Source organism: Aptenodytes forsteri, unplaced genomic scaffold (genome assembly GCF_000699145.1).
Source record: "Aptenodytes forsteri isolate BGI_AS27 unplaced genomic scaffold, ASM69914v1 Scaffold118, whole genome shotgun sequence".
NCBI lineage: Eukaryota > Metazoa > Chordata > Aves > Sphenisciformes > Spheniscidae > Aptenodytes > Aptenodytes forsteri.
In genome coordinates this window covers 2,596,814-2,616,250 of record NW_008795859.1, presented here as the reverse complement: position 1 = coordinate 2,616,250, position 19,437 = coordinate 2,596,814, and the positions used below count along the sequence as shown (strand labels likewise).

At 42.8% G+C, this 19,437-nt stretch overlaps 2 protein-coding genes across 3 annotated transcripts in view; one reads left to right on the top strand and one right to left on the bottom strand.

The window, feature by feature from the left end:
- The window catches only part of CDK2AP1 (cyclin dependent kinase 2 associated protein 1), a 15,069-nt gene extending 717 nt beyond the window's left edge, over positions 1 to 14,352 (top strand). Inside the window, exons 1-4 of one of the 2 annotated variants that reach the window (XM_009283920.2) lie at positions 176 to 331; positions 9,655 to 9,761; positions 10,632 to 10,758; positions 13,526 to 14,352. In XM_009283920.2, the coding sequence (XP_009282195.1) occupies positions 9,684 to 9,761; positions 10,632 to 10,758; positions 13,526 to 13,593 (273 nt within the window). In that variant the 5' untranslated portion in view covers positions 176 to 331; positions 9,655 to 9,683 and the 3' untranslated portion in view covers positions 13,594 to 14,352. Of the gene's footprint in view, positions 1 to 175; positions 332 to 9,654; positions 9,762 to 10,631; positions 10,759 to 13,525 lie in introns of those variants that run through there. The other variant, XM_009283919.2, reaches the window with a different exon arrangement.
- Positions 13,887 to 19,437, bottom strand: part of CUNH12orf65 (chromosome unknown C12orf65 homolog) — a 5,775-nt gene continuing 224 nt past the window's right edge. The window contains exons 2-4 of the mRNA XM_009283921.2: positions 16,703 to 17,013; positions 15,733 to 15,975; positions 13,887 to 14,664 (exon numbers count right to left, since the gene is read on the bottom strand). Coding sequence (XP_009282196.1) covers positions 15,763 to 15,975; positions 16,703 to 16,978 — 489 coding nt within the window. The 5' untranslated portion in view covers positions 16,979 to 17,013 and the 3' untranslated portion in view covers positions 13,887 to 14,664; positions 15,733 to 15,762. The remainder of the gene's footprint in view (positions 14,665 to 15,732; positions 15,976 to 16,702; positions 17,014 to 19,437) is intronic.

The following is a 19,437-nucleotide window of genomic DNA, read 5'->3' as shown; positions in this document are numbered from 1 at the left end:
CGGCCCCCTCCCCCCCGCCGCCGGGAGGGCCGCCAGCGCTTCAGGGGGGCCTCGGTCCCCGCTCCCCCCCTCAGAGTCTCCCGGCTTCGCGGAGCAGCCCGGGCGGACGAGCACCCTCTGCTCGCTCGAGATTTTTGGAAGGGGGAGGCAGCAGTTGCTCTTTATTTCTTACAAAAGCCCTTTTTAAAAATTATTCCTCTTCCTTGGATCTGTACAGGAGTCTTTCCAACTTTCCTCTCTTAAAAAGTTTCCTTGATGGCATTAACTTTTTTTTTTTAATTACATTCCCCCCCTTTTTTTTTTCCACCCCGATTTCCGAAGGTAACAGCAGGCGAGTGTTTTTTCTTGTGCTGAGGTGTTTGCTGTGAAAGTGGGTCTCTGTCGCGGGGAGTGTGTAAATCGGTGCAGTCTGAACAAAGCCGCAGCAGCAATTGCTTCGCTGTGGGATATTTGGAGGGGATCTCGCTAATCTGTGCGCGTCGGCTAGTATTAAACAGAACCAAAATGGAGAAGTTGGTTCTGACTTAAAAAAATAATATTCCTGTCTCCCTTCCCTGCAGCCCCAGCCTGCAGGGCTGGCATCAGACCATCCGCAGCCAGAAATCAGGCTGATTTCTTTTTTTTTTTTTTTTTTTTGAGAAGGGAAAGTTTTGCAGTTGGGTTTAGGAGGGAGGGAAATCTGCCTCGGCGATTTTTACAGCGCCGTTTGTGGTTGTAGTCCTGGGAGATTGATGAACGAAAGGGATCAACAAGATGCACCTCTATTCTAGCTACCAAGAGAGCGGCAATCTTATTTTACTGCAAGGAATCGTCACCAGCTGGTGGATGAACCGAGGTCCCTGTGCCTCAGTCACTTTGATCCTGTGTGGAGCTGAGCTCGGTGGGGCTGCGAGCGTGTAAAGGCTCGGTGTGCCTGGGTCGTGTGTGGGGAGCACCGTGGGCCCGAGTGCTGCTCTGCAAAGGGGTCAGGAAGCAGGGGCTGTGCTAAGGATTTTTTGACAAAAAGCAGAAGTGTCACCGGAGGAAAAAAGAAACAAAACAAAGCCTAGCAAGGGAAACTGTTCTGCTGTTGGCTCCCATGAGAACCTGTGCCTTGCTCTCCGGAACAGCCGTAAAATTGCAGGGAAAACAAAGGTGGTATTTTGCGATGGTGGGTGAGGGGTGGGGATTAGGTCATGCTATGGGGGGGATCCGAGTCTGGCTGCTCGGCGAGTGAGGACTGCAAAATCCCGGGTCAGACATGCCGCTCACAATGTGAGCTGAGTGGTGAAGTTTCTGTCTCCAGTCCTCTTGCTGCCGTGTCTGTGTGCTTTCTAACGCTCTGGCTGCGATCAGGGTTTTAGATTCTTTCATGCAGTTTTATCTTTCCCTTCCCTCCTCCCCGCTCCTTTTTTCCTCATAATGGCAAGTTAGCAGCAGTTTGCTGTCATGCTGGAACTATTCCTGTCTAAGTTGTCCTCTCTTCTGAGTTCGGATCATCCTCAACACCCCCAGAATCTTTTCAATGAAAGAACGTCCTCCTCTGAATCCAAAATGGGCTCTCTCTTCCCTCCCTGTCTTCTGCCATTATCCTCACGCACCAGCTCTTCCTCTAGCTAGTGGTATTGCCAGCACCGTGGCCTAAGGCCAAGGGAGTTAGACAAAGCAGTCCTTGCAGTTGCACATATCGCGTTCAGAGTGATATGACTGCAAATGTCCCCCTCCTTTCTGGAGCTTAATTCTGAGTTGAAGGAGATTGCTTCTCTATTGTGCTTAAATTAAATGCCCCTCAGCCAGGAGTAGAAATCCTAGTTTTGCTTCCAAACCTGGGGTGAAGGACTCCCCCCGCCCCGTCCTGCAGAGGAGAGGAAAACAGGAAATCTGTCCCTTTTGGCCTGAAATCAGCCCTGCAGAAGCCTCTCTGTATGAATGCTGAATATTTTGGTCTCGGCCGACGGAGGGCTCTGGCCAGCTGTGGATCTCACAGGGATTTTCCTCTGGGAGGTAATGCTGCTTCCCTGCAGTGCAGGGCTTCTGGTGCAGGAGTATTTGGAAAGGCAGCGTCGACTCAGCTCTTGGAGCTGCGTCCTTGCTGCAGAGCTAACTCCTTTCAAGTTTAGGCTGAGAGTTGCCACTCTGCAAAATCATGTTTAAACTGTGCTCAGTAAGTGGATCAGTGAGATGGAGCAGTTGTGGTTGGTGGGTGACTGTGCTCTGTTCTTGCACGGGAGCATGTTGGGGACTCAAAAACTGGACTGAAGTCCTGAAGGAGAGGAGCTGTTTGGGGGGGAGGAAATACGGGGAGGAAGCCTCCGTGGGTTGTCGGCAGATCAGGGGATGACTGCGGGTGAGGAAAATGCAGCTGTTCCACAAGTGACTCAGGATGCTGGAAGCATCCGGGTGCTGACTCCTCTGCCTTACACCAGGCTGAGGGAAGAAGGATGTGTTGTTACAGCAGAATTTGGTGCCTATTCCTCTTCCCCATTGCCCAGGTCCGTGGTGACACTTGGCCCAGGGTGTCTGCAACCAGGCTTGCAGTGTTTTGTCTGAATTATCAGTCACCTTCCTGGAGGGCCCGTGCTCTGGGAATTGGGCCCCTGTGTGTAGCACCCCAGGCTGTCAGTTCCAAACTGTGCTTGGGGAACCCTATTTAATCTCCTGCACAAGCACCTTCTCTGTCTGGGCGGTAAAAAGGCGCTCTGTTAGGGACCTGCGGTGCTGTGGTTCTACCTTCCCAGCCTCACCTGACCCTGCAGTGTCCCAGGGGAACCTCTGTTACCCTTTTTAACAGCCATGTTTTGATTTGTTTGTATTCTCTTGCTTATCATACTGAATCCTGCAAAGTAGTTTCCTCCTCGTCTGTCTTGTGTTTCATATTGTTTAATTCTACTTCTCTGTAAGAGGGCCAGCTGCTGAGCTGAGGTGAAGTAGAGCATCTCCATTAACTTCAGTGGAACCAGAGAAATTTACACCAGCTGTGAACTGGTCTGTAGTTTGTCTTTCCCCTTGTTACCATGTGTTTTCTGGCTCTGTGGATATTCAGCATTCCTATTTTGTTCAGAGTATGCACAGGTCAGAGAAAAGTAGTTTTAAGATACAGAAGCCAGCAGAAACAGCTTGGGATTTTCCTGTGGTTTTATTCTAATTCTTGCAGAAATGTCAGGTTTCAAGACAAAACCCTGTTCCTGTAAAAAAGCTTAAAAACTGTTGTATGTAGGATCTGGAAAAACAAATTCCAGCAGACTGTGACAAGGGAAGGAGCTGCGTCTTGGCTCCACATGAACAAGTGGTGACCTGTCCAACAGGTACTGCTGTAGCTGAGGACCAACAGAGCTGTCGGTGCACCTGGCGCACCTCACAGCGACCAGAAGTTTCTTGGCGAAAAGTGCAAATTCTCACTGAGAGGTGAAATGAAAATAATATCCCTAACTGGGGCTGTAGCTTGCAACTGGAGAGACTGATTTCATTCAGTCCTGAGAAATGATACCAAGCACACTAGGCCATTCCTTATATTATTAAGCCTGCAGTGCAGACTTGCATGAGCAAATGGCTTGCTTGTCGCCCTTTACAGAGACAGCTGATGTTTGATATTGTTGTCCATATTGAGAAGTTGTTTTTGGAGTGGGAGTACTGGAAAGACTACTTTTTGTAGGCAGAGCAGAGAGCAAAGTGTTCATGCCTTAGCAGAGGGGATAATTTCTAGGAAATACACTCCCCCCTCCGATTCAAACTGAAATGTGCTGGTTCCCTGATCTCTTGAAGTCCATGTGAAGTTAAAAATGATCTGAAAAGAAGCACGCTAAACATGTTTCAGAATTAGCAATTTTCAAGTGGACTTGTTTGGACATTTAGAAAACTGGCATTTTTGGCTTTGTCTACCTGAGTATTTAGCTTCAGAGCAATGGTATGGTTTTCACAATCAGCAAATCTCCTCATCATCCCCACCCATCACATGTTGGTTGAGTTGCAGAGTGGGTTTGGTTCATGCTAACTTTATTCTTTTTGGATAAAAGTAAACCAGAAGCTCTGCTCCAGTTGTGCAACACTGATGCTCCATCCCTTAATGGGAACACAGGGGTCCAAACCAAAGATTGGACAGCTTTGAACCATACCCACGATACAGACACATAGTCTGGGGGACCAGACTAAAATCTAAAGTCGTACCCACTCACCCCAACTACATGTGGTGTACACGTACCACATGCTTTCATCTTTTGATCCTTTCCTGTTGTGCCAAATAACTTGCTAGTGCAGAAATATCCTGTGTCTTAAGCTAGAAAAGAAGAATGGTGGGGAGTCCAAGTGACTGTGTTTTGTTTTTCTGATTAAAAAAAAAGGGGGGGTGTAGGAAGAGGAGACATAAAACATGACCATTATCCACATGGAAAGATTAAATAGAATGAGCGTACTGGAGGAAAGGCCCAGAGTGTGACAGATCAAAAGAGCAAGGCCTCTGGCTGTTACGATAAAGAATGTCCTAGTTCTTGAGAACATATTTATGTGTGTGCACACTGGATTTTTTTTAAAAGGAGATAGTTTTATTCAAAGAAAGGTCTGTTTCTACCACAAGGGCTGTTTAAGGGGGAAATAGTGGGTGAAAATACAACTTCCACAGCCAGTGCTATAAGGAATGTTTTGTGCAAATGAGAACAGGGTCCATTATTTTAAATTAAAAAAATTATTGGAAGTCTGGGGGAAATGGGGGCTGTCTGTTTTCGCTCTGGGTTGGCAACTCCTGTAGAGTTCAGTGTGTGGCTTGGCTATGCAGTAGATCTACTTGTGTAGACATGCATGTGGTGTCCCATGGATGCCAAGGAGTTCTTGTTGAACTTAAACCAAAGTGCGCAGAGGGCTAAGGAATCAAGTATTCTTGTAGTCAGCCAAAACACTGCAACTGTAATTCAGGCTGTGTTCAGATACTCGCTGCAGAAATGGCTGTGCTGGTTGAAGATGTTGCCGCTCCCCTTGTGCTTGAAGATGCCTCACAATGTACATTGGCAGAGCAGCTTACGTGAACATTTCTCATGTGTTTTCTTGCAAAGTTGTCCAGTTGAGGACAGAAGAATTTATATCCTCTCAGTTAAAATATTCCATCCTGGTTGTCTTGTACCGCATACCATCGAGAATCAAACTGCCGTTGTCTGAAGCAGATGAGGAATGTCCTCCAGTTGTGTGGCAGAGGTGGTAACCTCCAGCACTGGGCTCTATATAAAGAGGTGATGACTGCTAGCCACATAAATGGCAACAGCCTTTATGTTGCAAGCAGCCTCAGCTTGAAGAGACTGTGAAATAGAGGTAGAAGCAGTGAGATTCTACAGACTATACCGTGTACCTTGGATAAACTCCAGGCTACAGATCTCTTCTTATATGCTGTCATGTTAATGTGTAGAAAGAGTTTGTAAAATGGCAGGAGTTTGCCTATGCAGTTTTACAGGACCTTACAAAGTACAGGGTAGTAGAGAAACACATATCCAATGGGGTTGGCTTCTCTAAGTCAGTTCTACATGAGTAACTCGGTGAGTTCAGTAAGTATTCCTGATTTTACTTTGCTGTTTGTGAGAGTAAAACAGGGTGGCAGTTGAGCTGTGTAGATGCCATGGCATCTGCTGGGAGTGGATCAGGTGAGTGTACTCCAGTGTTCCTGCTCCCACTGCTTCCTTGCAGGGTGCGCAGTAAGCTGCCTTCCCAGTTATTTTTCCAGCAAGCAGCAGCAGTAGAATTAAGAATTAAAACTTAGATCAGCAAATTGGTATCATTGCTCAGGCTTGGAGACAGTAGCAAAGGAGCTGAAGGGATCCCTACAAACCTATCAGAAATTAATGGGAAGAGTCCTGGTCAGTGGGAGTTTAGGCAAACAAAGATTGATTCTAGATCCTTTGTCTCCCAGGGTGTTAATTTGGGCTCAGAGAGACTGCTGGAAGGAAGAGATTTTGACACAAAAATCTCATTTCTGTTTGCTGTATTGTTAGACATTCCCCCCCCCAATTAATAAAGCTTAATATTGATTAACAAGAAAATCACTATATTTTTGTGGGGAAGAATGCTTCTGGCAGTCTTCTGTTTGAATACAGAAATAAAAGACATTGTTGGCACAAGAATAAATGGGTGTATAAAAGGTTTTGTGTACATTTAATTAGGAAAGTGGAGGGGGGAAAGTGTGTATATTAATTTAGGTTTTAAACAGCAGAAAGCACTAAGACAATTTGGGATGTGATACAGGGTGTCACTTAAATTCAGTACCAAGCACACTCCCTTTTCGATTCTGTCAATTCTTAACTGTCTTGTCTCCATTGTCATTTTAACGTGAGAGAACAAGCCTCAATTTAGATTCCCCCTCCTTTTTTTCTCTCTAGTGAATACCTAGTCATCACACTGATTTTTGACTAGGTATTGACTGTGAGAATTCCTGGCCTAGTTTTTCTTGCTAACTATAATAGCAATAGTAGTGATTTATTTTATACGTGAGAGAACAAGCCTCAATTTAGATTTCCCCTCCTTTTTTTCTCTCTAGTGAATACCTAGTCATCACACTGATTTTTGACTAGGTATTGACTGTGAGAATTCCTGGCCTAGTTTTTCTTGCTAACTATAATAGCAATAGCTAGTGATTTATTTTATTTTTTTTTTTAATCTGAGATACACAGGATGTTCAGACATGCAGATGTATTTTGGGTTAATTGAGTAATAGTCATCCAAGACCCAGGGCTTCTCCTTGAAATTAACATACAAAGTGATAGGTCAAAAACCTCAAGGTCCGTTACCCTGTGAGATACTAATACCCCCACAATTAATTTCGTTTTCATGATCGCATCATCTTAAATTGAGGTGAAATCAAGGATTTTTCATTTTTCCCCCCCTCTGGCTGAGTTTGACTGGCACAACTTCTGACATGGGTGTATGGAAGCTGGTACCATGGCCAAGTCAAATCCTTTTCTTTGTTCTCTGGGCCTGCTGCTGCTGATAAAGTGGTCGGCGCATGGCATTATGTCTTATTACATTTTTGATGCAGACTGCAAAGAAACGGGTAAACTCACCATGGTTACCACGATCTGTCATTTGGCAGGGCATGCCGTACTCAGCAATGGCCTCTAGTGTCTGCAGCACAGCTCTGCATATGTCGTGGGTACAGTAGACAATACAGCACCCCTGGCTGCCGAAGCGACGCCACTCTACTGATCTGACTGCTAATTCAAATCAGGAGCCATGCTCCAACTCCGGTGGCAGGTTCTTACTCAGAGTTGCCTACTGAAAGTTCTTGTTTGTTTTTGTCATTCAGTGTTGACTGAGTCACTGCTGGATTCGAGCTCCCACGCTGAGACCAACTACTGTCCGCTGCAGCGCCGTATGTTGCTGGATTTCACATCTGTGAAACTTTTTGGTCAGCCCCTTTTTCCTGGCACATCACGTTTCTTGTAGGGTTTTCTTTCTTACCTAGACATACCCTGCTGTGTTATTTTGTGCAGACCAAGCACGTGTCATTGCTTAAATCAATGTAATCTGAAACAATCACTGAATTATCTGTACTATATTATCATTAACCAATATGGTGGCGATAAATTGTTTTTTGTTTTGCATGGGCTGCAGCTAAGGTTTGTTCAGTGGGTAGAGCAGGATTCCTGAGCCTGGTCATCGGAGTCCTTCCCTTAATTCTGAACCAGTTTGGAGCTCCCAGGTCTTGTATGTGATTGCTTGCAGTAACAGTTCAGGAACAAGTCTTTGCAGGATGGGTCTTTTGTTTTATTGTACATGAGGAAAAATCGCTTAAGTCTTTCTCTACTTAATTGAGGTAATTAAACCTTCTTACCTTGCAGCACAAGGGGCTCATTAATGTTTTTGAAGCATTTTGAAGTCCTTGGAGGAAAGATGCAGTTTGCTGTTGTGTCATGTTTGGTAACTGTTGAAATTCAGTCATCTGGACTTGAAATATTGACTGAGTTGTACATACAGAAATCTTACAATTGTGCATGTATTTTGAGCTGATAATGTGAAGAACTAATTGAGAGAATAGCTGACAACTGTGGTGTTCCTTCACAGTGCTGTACACCCTATGGATGTGTTGTTTAGTTTTTTTCTGTTTTTTACTGTGCTTTAGCAAAATGTGACAATTAGCTCCATGTGAAACCTTAGCAACAGAAATGCAGATTGTAATGCCATAAAATTTTAGCAGCTTAGTTAAAGACAAAGAGAAACCTTGCTTTTTTTAAGGTGACCTAGTGACCAGCCCAATTTGCCTTTTTTAGGCTTTCACATCTGGTTAACTTGTTAAAATTAAGAACGGACTCTCTTCTTGTAATGAAGACAACACCACAGTGGTATCCTGTGATTAATTCTGAGGTGGAAAGAGACTTCCCAACTGAGGACAAGAGTCTGTTCCACTATGTTCAGCAGTGCTTTTTACAGTGTAACTGCTGGCTCTTTCTTTTTGTAGTGAGGGGAAAGTATGAATGAAATCACTTGCAACTTTAAAACAAAGCTACAGATTTACATAGTTCTGAGCCCTGGTGACTTTTAGCATCAGTCTAATTTAGATTTAAATGAAGGCTGGTAAATGAGATCTGTTCCTCATATGAAAGACCGTTGGGAATTTTCAGCAAAGGAGTTTGTAAGGGGGGAAGATTTTTTCAGACAGCAGGCAGTCTGTGTCTGTGCCTACAGGCAAAGACAGCAGCATCAGTGGATGCAGGGGCACTTCAGCTGCAAGAGTGAGCAAGTTGAATGGTGTAATGCTCCCTTAGTCCTGAGTGTACAGTCCATAACCGGCAGGTCCTCTAACACTGTTGTGAAATGGGGAGCATAATTAAGCCCCCTAAGAAAAATCTAAAAGCTGTTTCTCAAACCCGAATTCTTACCATTGCGGGGCAAGGGGGAACAAGTGTTTTGATTGTTCATTTCTGGAGCAGTTTGGCAATGATCACATTAGAGTCTGTTTCTGTAACTCTTAGCTGACTCAAAACCCTGTAGATCTGAATATAATCTTTTATAACTTTTGAAAAAGTAACCATAACCTGAAGTGATGTTATTTTTCCTTTGGTTTACTTATATAGCACAATATGACTGGCTAAAAACATTTGATATCCACAATATGACTGGCTAAAAACATTTGATACAACACAAAGAGGAATAATGGTAGCACTCTTCGCCTCCGATGTCGTACAATGAGCAGCAGATCTGATATACCTCAACTGACTGTTCCCTATGAATAGTTTTGGCATTGGCTGAAAATAGTACTGAGGGTAACTTGCATTGACCATGTGATGACACTTTGAGTTGCAAAATTACTTTCAGATAACTTGCACTGAAAAAGTAAAAATAGTATAGTACATTAGACTCATCTATGTGGAATGTATATATGCAAAAATAGGGCTCCTTAATATTTACAGTTTGTCTAGGCAGAACAACCTGTCATGCTACACTCTGTTTCACTTTTAGGCAAACAATTTGCACTGATAATGTTGCAGGCTGTGCTATTTTCAAATGTACAGCAAATGTTAGAGAAGCATTAATTTAACCATTCTCTTCCTAGCAAATAGTGTCACTCTGAAATGGCATTAGTGGGCTTAGACAAAGGTGAGAGGTCACAGCTTTAGAAAAAAGTGATCTAAAATGTGTCCCAGTGTAACAGACTAATTAGTCTTTAGATAATAACAGATTTTTTTTTTTTCTTTCCTCTTACAGCTGGGAGTGTTCACTCTCCCTCCACAAGTATGGCAACATCTGCGCAATACCGACAGCTTATAAATGATTACGGACCCCCATCTCTAGGCTATACACAAGGGATGCAGGTACAGCTCTGCTTGTTGTTCTTCTTTAATCAGATCACTGACCCTACGTTTGCATAGTAGCATGGATTGTGGCCTGTAATCTGAGGTGTTCCTCCCTCCCACCAAGATTTGAAATCAAACCCAAATGGCAGACTGATTCATCGCACATGTCTTGGGATCAAATTAGACTAAGCAGAGTGCTGAGTGAGGTTGGTTACTAATTAACTGTTAGTCCCATCCCTTCTGAGTCACAGTGAAACATGTCTTGAGTTATGTTCTGATAGTAAGAGCTCTAACATATTTTAAAATTATTTGTTAAAAAATGACTATTTCTATACTGTTTTTCTTTGGCAAATTTATACTCTAAAATTTAGTTTCATGAAGCGTGTGTCACACACAGTCCTATGGGCTGCTTCAGGAATCTGGCAGTAAACTTTCTGTGAAATGTATTTGACTTAATAGGATTTCCCTTATCATATGGGCAGTTTTGTTTATATCTGCTTCTCACTCTCCCTGCCTAGCTAAATTCTCCACAAAATATACACCTAAACATTGAAAAAGCAGAGGGAGAGTTAAATAAGCAGTTCTCAGTTTGCTGTTCTTACAGGACTCTTCTAATTTCGGTCCCACCTAAGGTCCCAGTCTTGCAGCTGCATCCTCCCAGTTGATCCCAGTTTTTGAAGGGCATGTAGCATTGTGTCCAACTGTAGCAGCAACCGCAAAAAGAAAATCATGTTTATATAATAAACCTGAAATTTTATTTTTTTAAAAAGTGGCTTCCAGGGCTATTTCTGGTCCTCCATGAATTTCCAGTTGCTGTTTGTTGTAATTGGTTTGTTTTGTTTTGTTTTTAGCAGTATTTAATTGAGATTAATCTACTTTCAACTACAGGGTACCAGCAGCAGTCAAGTACCGCAAAGCAAATATGCAGAACTTCTAGCTATCATAGAAGAATTAGGAAAAGAGATTAGACCCACATACGCTGGGAGTAAAAGTGCGATGGAGAGGCTAAAAAGAGGTAATGTTTAAATTTATTAAAAAAAAATTGTCACATACACTTTGTGCACTGACTATTTGTATATGGCTTCATGACAACTGTTTCCTTTGAAAGGAGACAGCTGTCTTGAGCTCATCATTAAACTAGGTGTGTTAACAAGCAACTGAAACCTTGGGATGCTCTATTCATGCTGCATTTGATAGATAAATCAGTGACCAAATGGGTTTCATGTGCACAAGGGGAGTTTCAGTTAATAATTCAAACCTTATTTTAGAACCCTTAAGGTGTCTAATGGATATGTGCTTCTAGGTTCCTAGTGACTTACTTGCCCCTTCAATTCCCTTTTCTCCCCAGTCTCCAAAATATACAACCAAGCATTGTTTACTTTTTCTCATATACATCACCCATCTACTTGACCCAAGAGTCTTTACTAAAGTGCATTTTGCCTAAAGAAATACTACATTGTGGTAATTCACACTGAGGCTGGTGGAGAGAAGAGCTGCAAAAAAAAAAAGGTTGTCAGTGAAGGCTGTTGAGACTGAGATGTCAAAAATACGTGTTCCTCCTCTCTGTGGAGTGTTGGGCTGCTTAGGCTCCATTACCTGTTGTCAAGTGGATGTCATTAAGGGTCCACTAGTAAGGGACACAGGAGCTTTTAGGCCTGGCTGATGAGGTCTCTAGCTTTGCTTTGTCAGCTAAAAGGGGTAATAAATGCCCTTTCCTTGCAGTGTAAAAGAAACGCCTGCATGCCCCACTGCTGACATCAGCTTGACATTGTCCTCTGCAGGGGACGTGCGAGGGATATTTCTGAAGGAGCAATGGGACATTCCAGTGCTCCAGCTCCTGAAATGACCCTGAAAGGCCATCCCCAACAGTTGTGCTGGCAGTTCTGTCCTTTGCCAGTATGATGTAGTCACCTTTTCTTCCCCTTCCTTGGTCCTTGTGCTGAGTTTGGCTCATGTGTTCAACCCTGAATGGGAATGTTATTGTAACAGACTAACTTCACCACCTTGCAAATCCCCCTTACATTTACCCAAGACTACAAAGCTTTATTTAAGGCTCAACCATTATGGGAGAGTAATATATCTGCCATGACGTGCAATAAAATGACTAGTAGCTGTTCTGGGAAAGGATGCAATAAAGTCTGCTGATGAGTGGTAAGTGGAATCTGGCCCAGCTAAAATCAATGTTGCTGGAGTCTCTCTTTATTGCATTGCCTGAGTCAGTATTAATAGATCATGAATGGCAATAGGCTAATGGGGACAACTTGAGAGAGGCTGGGAGAGATGCAGACGTTCTCTGAACTGAATGGTTCAGTTCGGTGAGGAAAAGCTGTTTTGCTGCTTCTTGCAGTGAGTATTTAGTTTGTTGGCTAACATAGGTTTAAGATTCAGTGCTGCCACTGTGACTTGCCAGTGTTGCAAAGAATCCCAAATAAATACTTTTTGCTGCCATCTTTTGGTCACAAACATACCTCTTTCCATTTTGGGAGTCTGATGGCTGAAGGAGCATGTGCAACTGTGAGAGCAGAAGTGATTGAGGGTAACCACATGACTGCAGCCTCTGTGGCCTTGTGGAGGTTATTCCTGAATAAAGTCCCTGTCCCCAGCTCCACCTGCTCCTGAGCACAGAGGCTACTGACCTCTAAAATTGGCCAAATTCCCAGTGTTCTACATAATTCAGGGTAGTTCTGCTGCATAAACTGGGCGTCCTGCCACCAGATCCAGGTCTAATGCACTGCTTTGAGTACGCGTTTCTGCATCCCACAGCTGTGGGATGCAGCTTTACTTGTCTGTGTCAATTTAACCCTCTGCAAAACCTCGCACCCATCAAGTCCCAAGTCTTGGGACTTCTTGGATGTAAAGGCTATTGCTGTGATCTGGGCTAGCAGCCTTCTAGAAACAGAATCCATTATCTCTAAATAGAGATTAAACCTCATCTATTGCCTTACTGTCCTTTCTCCGCCTTCTGTCTTGTCCTGTCAGTAAAATATAACCTCATTTGTTGTAGAAAAATCTGTCCGTCTCTCATTTTAAAATCTATCTCAAGCTCTGTTCTTTCAACAGTGCTGTGAACATGAATCTAGATTTAGTTCCAGGATTAAGAATCAAGGTCCAGATTGCTGGAACTCAAGGCAACAGGACTTGTAGTGGAAAATTCCACATTATGTCTATCAGATGAGCGTAGATACGGCAGCATGTAAAGTGGTGATGATTTACACTGGGAGCTGAGCCAGTGTTAGGAGGTAACTTTTTGCACACACCATAAAAAATTTCTTCTTACGCTTACAAGAGACACAACTTGTGTTTAAGCAGCATTATGAAGGCTTGCATTTTGATGCATCCTCTCAGAGGCGAACTATTCCAAGGTATTAAGACTTTTAGTGCTTGTTAAAACGACTCCCCAAATAACTTCCTATTTTTTTTCACTCCATTGTAGCAAAATAACTCACAGGTAAGTAAGACGATTTTTTTTTTCCTTTCTGTTCAGTCTCTGATTTTAAAGAGGCCCGCATTGCACATTAAGATATACCTGTCACTGCAGACCTACAAATCTTATCATGCTCCCATTCCTGGTTTAGTCCTTTTTCAATTTATAATGCCAGTTTGGGAAGGCAGACTTGTTTAGCAGCAGCTGATGTTTGGGAAGCGAGGGATTGCTCCCTTTTCTGAGGCATGCTGTGGTAGCCTTGGCAACTCGGGACAGAAATACGTAAACCTTTGTCTGGACTGTCATTGCAAGTGTGACCTGAATGAGATGATTTAAAATATGTCTAATTCTTTTGCAGGCATTATTCATGCTAGAGGATTAGTTCGGGAATGCTTGGCTGAGACGGAACGAAATGCAAGATCCTAGCCCACTAATTCAGTTGCAAGATTTTCCATCTCTTAATGAAGAAAAAGTAACACTTATTCCTTTTGACTCTTGAAACATTCAGACAAATTCCTTTATTTTGAATGTTTTACCTTGTTTTGCCCTTACAAAAATGTATAGTTAAGAATGAGAAAACAAGGATTTTTCAACTTATGGAGGGTTTGCATTTTGTAAAGACGTTAAAACTCCCTAAAATGTTTCTAAAACATGAAAACTGAACTGCATGCAGAGGAATGCTCTTTCTCTCCCAGGCTATATTTCAGTTCTCTTCTTATCCAGCCACAGTCTTAATTCTGTTTTTTTCCTTTGACTATATTCACTTAACCCCAAACTGTCAATCTTTCAAAGTTTGACATAAGCTCTAAGGATTTTTTTTTAATAAATGCAGAATAGCATGCTGTACCTAGTAGTCTGCTAAGTCACAATTTGTCATACAGCATAGACCCTGCTTAGAAATAACCTTCCCCTTCTCTTATTTTTCCTTTTTTCTTCGTTTTGCATAAACATTTGCATGACTGTTAGTGCTTTGAAGTCCATTTAAAGTGCATGAGTTATATGGAAAATAGGGAAACCTATTAAATAATAACAAGGTCCTGGAAAGCTAATTTCTACATTAAGGCTGGAGATTTCAGTTTAAAGTTTGCCAAAAAAAAAAGAAAATTCTGGATAAATTACTAAAACTGTTATTTGCATCTTTGTATGTATTTATTACTTGACGTAATAAAGCTTATTTTCATTAACAGTTTGTATTAAAACTATGTACAGTCACTTTAATCAGATTCATACTCCATGAACAAGAACTCTCAACAGATAAAGATTTAACCTTCATGCAGGAGGCTCAAGTTCATGAACAGACAAGGGAATGGGCCTGCAGATTGCTGGAGAGTTTCTGTCCGTGGTGTGGTCTGGATGCGGTCGATCTCTGTAAGAAGGCGGTAGTAAGAGGTTGCTAGCAGTCTCCATTGCTTTCAAAATACAAGCTATGGCTTCGGTTCTTGAAGCACTCTCCCTTCACTGCTGAGGGTGAAAACTTGGTGGCAGCCGGTGAGGGTGCTGTCCAAAATTAAAGAGAAGTTTTGGTTAAGCAATTAAGAGTTCTTAAAAGGATCAAAATAGGAAAGTATACTGCACTAGTGGCTCCAAAGTAACAGTAACAAAGGAAAAGCAGCTCCATGTACTTGCATAAAATGGGAAGCTGTCAAAATGAATGGAGATACCAAAATGCCCCAGCTTAACTGCAGCACAGCATAAACATAATAAATGACTGTAATTCACTATTGTACAATCAAATCTAAACCCTAAGGAAGATGGGATATCTGGGATATCTAATACATACGGAGCTGTGGATACTTGAAGCAAACACAGTAGTAAGAGGCAAAGTTAATTACTCCACAGCTTGGATGAACTGGATTCTGTTGCCTTGGGAGGCAGCTTCCAATACACGTTATCTGTAATGACCCAATTTCACCTTTGAACTGGAAGAACATGACTGACCATGACTGACCAACCCTCACTTGCAGGAGCGCCTCCCCGCCCCAAGGCTCGTCACCACTCCAGACAAGATTTGTAAAGCTTCTGTTTAAACTTCATTCAGAATTAAATAGGACAGAGCATTTGTTGAAGCTAACAGATCTGAAGGAGGCAACCAGTGACGGGTGTCTCTTCTGTCAGCATGTCTGTTTACACCATCAGAACCAGCATCCAAACCTGGTCACTGTTTATAAAGGATTTATGTCAGTAGAGGCCTTGCCTGAGTAAGGATGGAAAGTTAAAACCTTTTAGGGCTGTTCTCCGTATGTATTGGAACTCCTACAAAGCAGCATAAGGTATCATCCGGGGAGAAGGAGATCTATTGAATTTTTTTTGTCTCTATTAACAATGGTGGAAAGTTTATAGTTGCTTTTTAACAAGGATTGGTTTATCATCTTCTGAACTTGGCAGAAAAACTGATTGCTAGATGTGATTAATGGGAGACAGAAGTAGGAATACATGACTGCTTTTATCACTTCGGTTTTACAGTAATAGCAGGTCACTACTCAGTATTTCAGTTGTGCTTATGAAGCTCTACATCATCTGTTAGTTTGAAAATTGTTTAGGTATAATGACAAATGTTTCCCTTACCCTACTAGGGCAAGTCAGTATTACATATGTTTATTTCTTATGCAATTGTTGCATCTCTTTAAAATGCTTCTTCCTTTCTAGGTTTTCCTTTGCTCTTCTTTTTTTCTCTTGCTTCTTCTTCTCCGATGCTTTCTTCTCTTTAAAAACATCGCTATCTTCACCTTTGTAGAAGAGGTCAACCTTTTCCTGCAGGATTTCTCTGGCTATCTTTCGGTTCTGCTCCACTGATCTTGTTTGATGACACTGAAGAAATACAATAGGACATTTTTACTGGAACTTTAACCTGTTTAATTCTTCTGCTTTCCCTTTCAGTCTACATATTCCCGCCATTACAGTAAAGTAACTCCCTCTCCCCCAAGCCAAGAGCATCCCCCTGCCAAGAACTGCTGGAACTTTTGTATCCAGGTGATATATTTTGGAGAGGCTGCCTAACAATTATTTGCTACTGTAACTCATCAGACTGGCTTTTGCATGAATCTTTAATTCTGTCAGCGAATAAGATTGCTTCCATATTACCTTGGAAAGCTTCTTCTGAGTTTAACTTAACTGTCTTCCCCTTGTGATAAGGAAGCAAAGATAAATTTCAAAGTATTAATCCACAAGAAGCAGGTAAGAGTAATGCTTAAAAAGAATGCAAAGTGAGCATGATCAACTTGTTAAGGAAGACATTCTAACTAACTCACAAGAGGGATAGGAATACGACAGCTGCCACTGAAAGGCAGCTACAGTGAAGATAGATACATTTTATTGAAAACTACAAAATAGTACTGCTTGTGGAAGCCAGCAAGATCAGCTATGACCCCAAGTTTATTTATCTACTGATCGCCAAAACTGCTTCTTGCTGAGGTTCTTTACAACACATAGAAACTTTTCCTCCATGACATTTGCACTGTGATTATGCTTTACTATGAAAGGAGACTTGGAAGACGTGATGCAATTTGTGACTTAATGAAATAAAAAATATAATTACCTTTACTACAATCCCAGATGGAATATGCTTCAAGACAACACAGTTGTTTGTCTTATTTGTGGCTTGACCTCCTGGGCCGTCACCTCTTACAAACTGTTCTTTTAATTCTGCCTCAGATAGTCCAAGGAGATTGAAAGAGTTGTTCTTTCCTGCTGCCTGAAGTAAGGGCACTCTGGGCAGAGAAAATTGCTGCTTCCTCAAAATCCATGGTCTCCACGATGGTGTTCGCACTTCTCTCAGGAAGAATGTAAAATGAAATAAACTTGGCACATTCATACAGAAACGAGGACACAGTTTCTCTGCAATGAAACCTGAAATACAGGTGGGGAATGGAGTTTGCCATGAGAATCCTTGTTTTAAGATGATCTAGTTTAGCTGCACGTCTTGAGCGATATTTTGCTATTCAGATTTATTTTCAAGGATATTTGAACTGGTTTCATAGGTGTTTGCCTTGAAATATTTACCATTCTGAATGGAATTTCAGTCCTCATTGCAATTAGGTTTCTTAAAATAGTCAAGATTATTATTTTGTTGTAGAAAGCGATCTGGAAAACAGTAAATAAATTAGTACTCCTACCAACACTTGGAAAATATTAAAGATACCTGAAAAAAAAAGAAGAGGAAAGAGAGGCTATTTCTATCTTGCAGTCTGACGTGTACCGCCTGACCAGGAAGCCTTTGCAGACGCTCCACTCACGCCCAGGTTATGTCTTGCTGGCAACAGTACCTGCAATTCACGTGTCGACACATGCTTGAACTACATCAAGGGAGGACAAGTGAGGGTGCAGGAATCCTCCTCTGAGGTTGCCTTAAACAGTGCTCTAAACTACTGAAAAGAAACCCGCTGGAAGAAGCAGCAAATTTACATAGTGTAACTGGCCTAATAACGTCTTGGCTTCCCATGTTCACTGGCTTACGGTCATGGAAGGCTGCAAAGAGGAGGTGGAGGGAAAACAAAATGAAAAAAAAAACCAAACGATTTCTGTCCCAAGGATACGGGTATCAGAAGTCAGATCTGGCAGAACAGAGCTCGAGTAGTTTAAACAAGTCAGAACAGAAAGATGGATTTTTACCTGTAAGAATGATGCATGACTGCTCAGTGAAAACGCCCGACTAACGGTACGCAGCAGAACTCTGGTATGTGTATTTACAGCTACCGACTGATTTATGATTTTGAGTTCCTGACATTCCTTTTTAATGCTCGGTTAGTACAGGAAACAGAGTAATCCTTATCTAAACAGATTACATGATCTAGACTCCTCTTTTGACCTTGCTCCAAAACAGTGGTTTCCAAATTTTGAGGTCGGGCTCTCGTGCGCGTAAGATTTGGTGAGTGGTCTAATGCCGCAAACGTGGAAAACTCCATTTCAAATCAGAAGTAGTACTCCACGTTGATCCTGTTAACAAGCGTGCCCATCCTGCTCTACCCTCGTAACTTCCTACATAGCCCATCGTGTGGCTTCGATGGAGGAAAAAGAATCGGAGGAGTAAGCAGACCACCGGGTTTTCAACTGCTGCTTCACATGGTGATTTTCCCCAGGTCAAGTTATTAACAAAGGCAGAAAAGCACGCATGGAAGTGTGCATCATCCTCGTGGACAACGAGGAACGTCAGATTCTCCTCCTGTCAAACGGCACTCTTCAGCAAGCCATTAGGTAAAGCAATTAAAACAACACATGCTGTTATGCTTGAAATATTTGATTTGAAAGGAAATACTTCAGCACGTGAAGAAGTGGCACTCGGCAATAAACATCCATAAAATTTGAACATAACTGTTGAAATAAAAATAACTTTAAGAAAGCTTTTATTGGCAAGTAAAGATGTCCACTTGGTGGCACTAGAAGGTAGTAACGGGTTTTTCTGCCACAAAAATTAGCAGAACTACTACCTAGTTCTGAAGTGAGCCTTCACTCAACAGCGGGTTTAATATGGGCACCGCCTGCTTTGAAACCAGGACTGACAACTCTCCGAGCTGCCTGATCTTCATAGGTAAGTCAAGGTGAAAAATCACGTTCACGGTAAGCCTTTCTACTACTTGACGCTACGGCTATAAAACAAGACTAAACCTAGAAGATACTAGAGAGTTTTCTCGAGATTTCACTTAGCGCAGAAAGTCTCCAAGAAACACCTGCCTTACGATGCAAAAAAGATCTTAAGACAATAATGCTTTAATTCGGGGAGGGGGGAAAGCTTTGCTCATGATTTTTAAGCATAGACTACGGAAGAGCTGTGTCAGTAAGGACACCAATCTCCCGTTTCTTAAACGCAGTCACGGACGCGACCAGCCGTTCCCAGCTTCGCCGGACAGGACAGAGGGCGGTTGGACGCATCGGCGATGACGGCGTAGCGACAATGCACCGGGCACCCCGGACAGCGGATCAAACTGCGGTTTACAGCAACCGTTTTGCTGCAAAACGCGCACAAACGACCGCGTTTGTTGTCCCACGCGTCCAGGAAACAACGCGCGTATCACGGACGCGACCAGCCGTTCCCAGCTTCGCCGGACAGGACAGAGGGCGGTTGGACGCATCGGCGATGACGGCGTAGCGACAATGCACCGGGCACCCCGGACAGCGGATCAAACTGCGGTTTACAGCAACCGTTTTGCTGCAAAACGCGCACAAACGACCGCGTTTGTTGTCCCACGCGTCCAGGAAACAACGCGCGTAGCAAGACTTCGGCAGAGGCTCCAGCACGGCTTGACAGCCGCCGAGCGCCCCAAGGGGCGCGCTGCC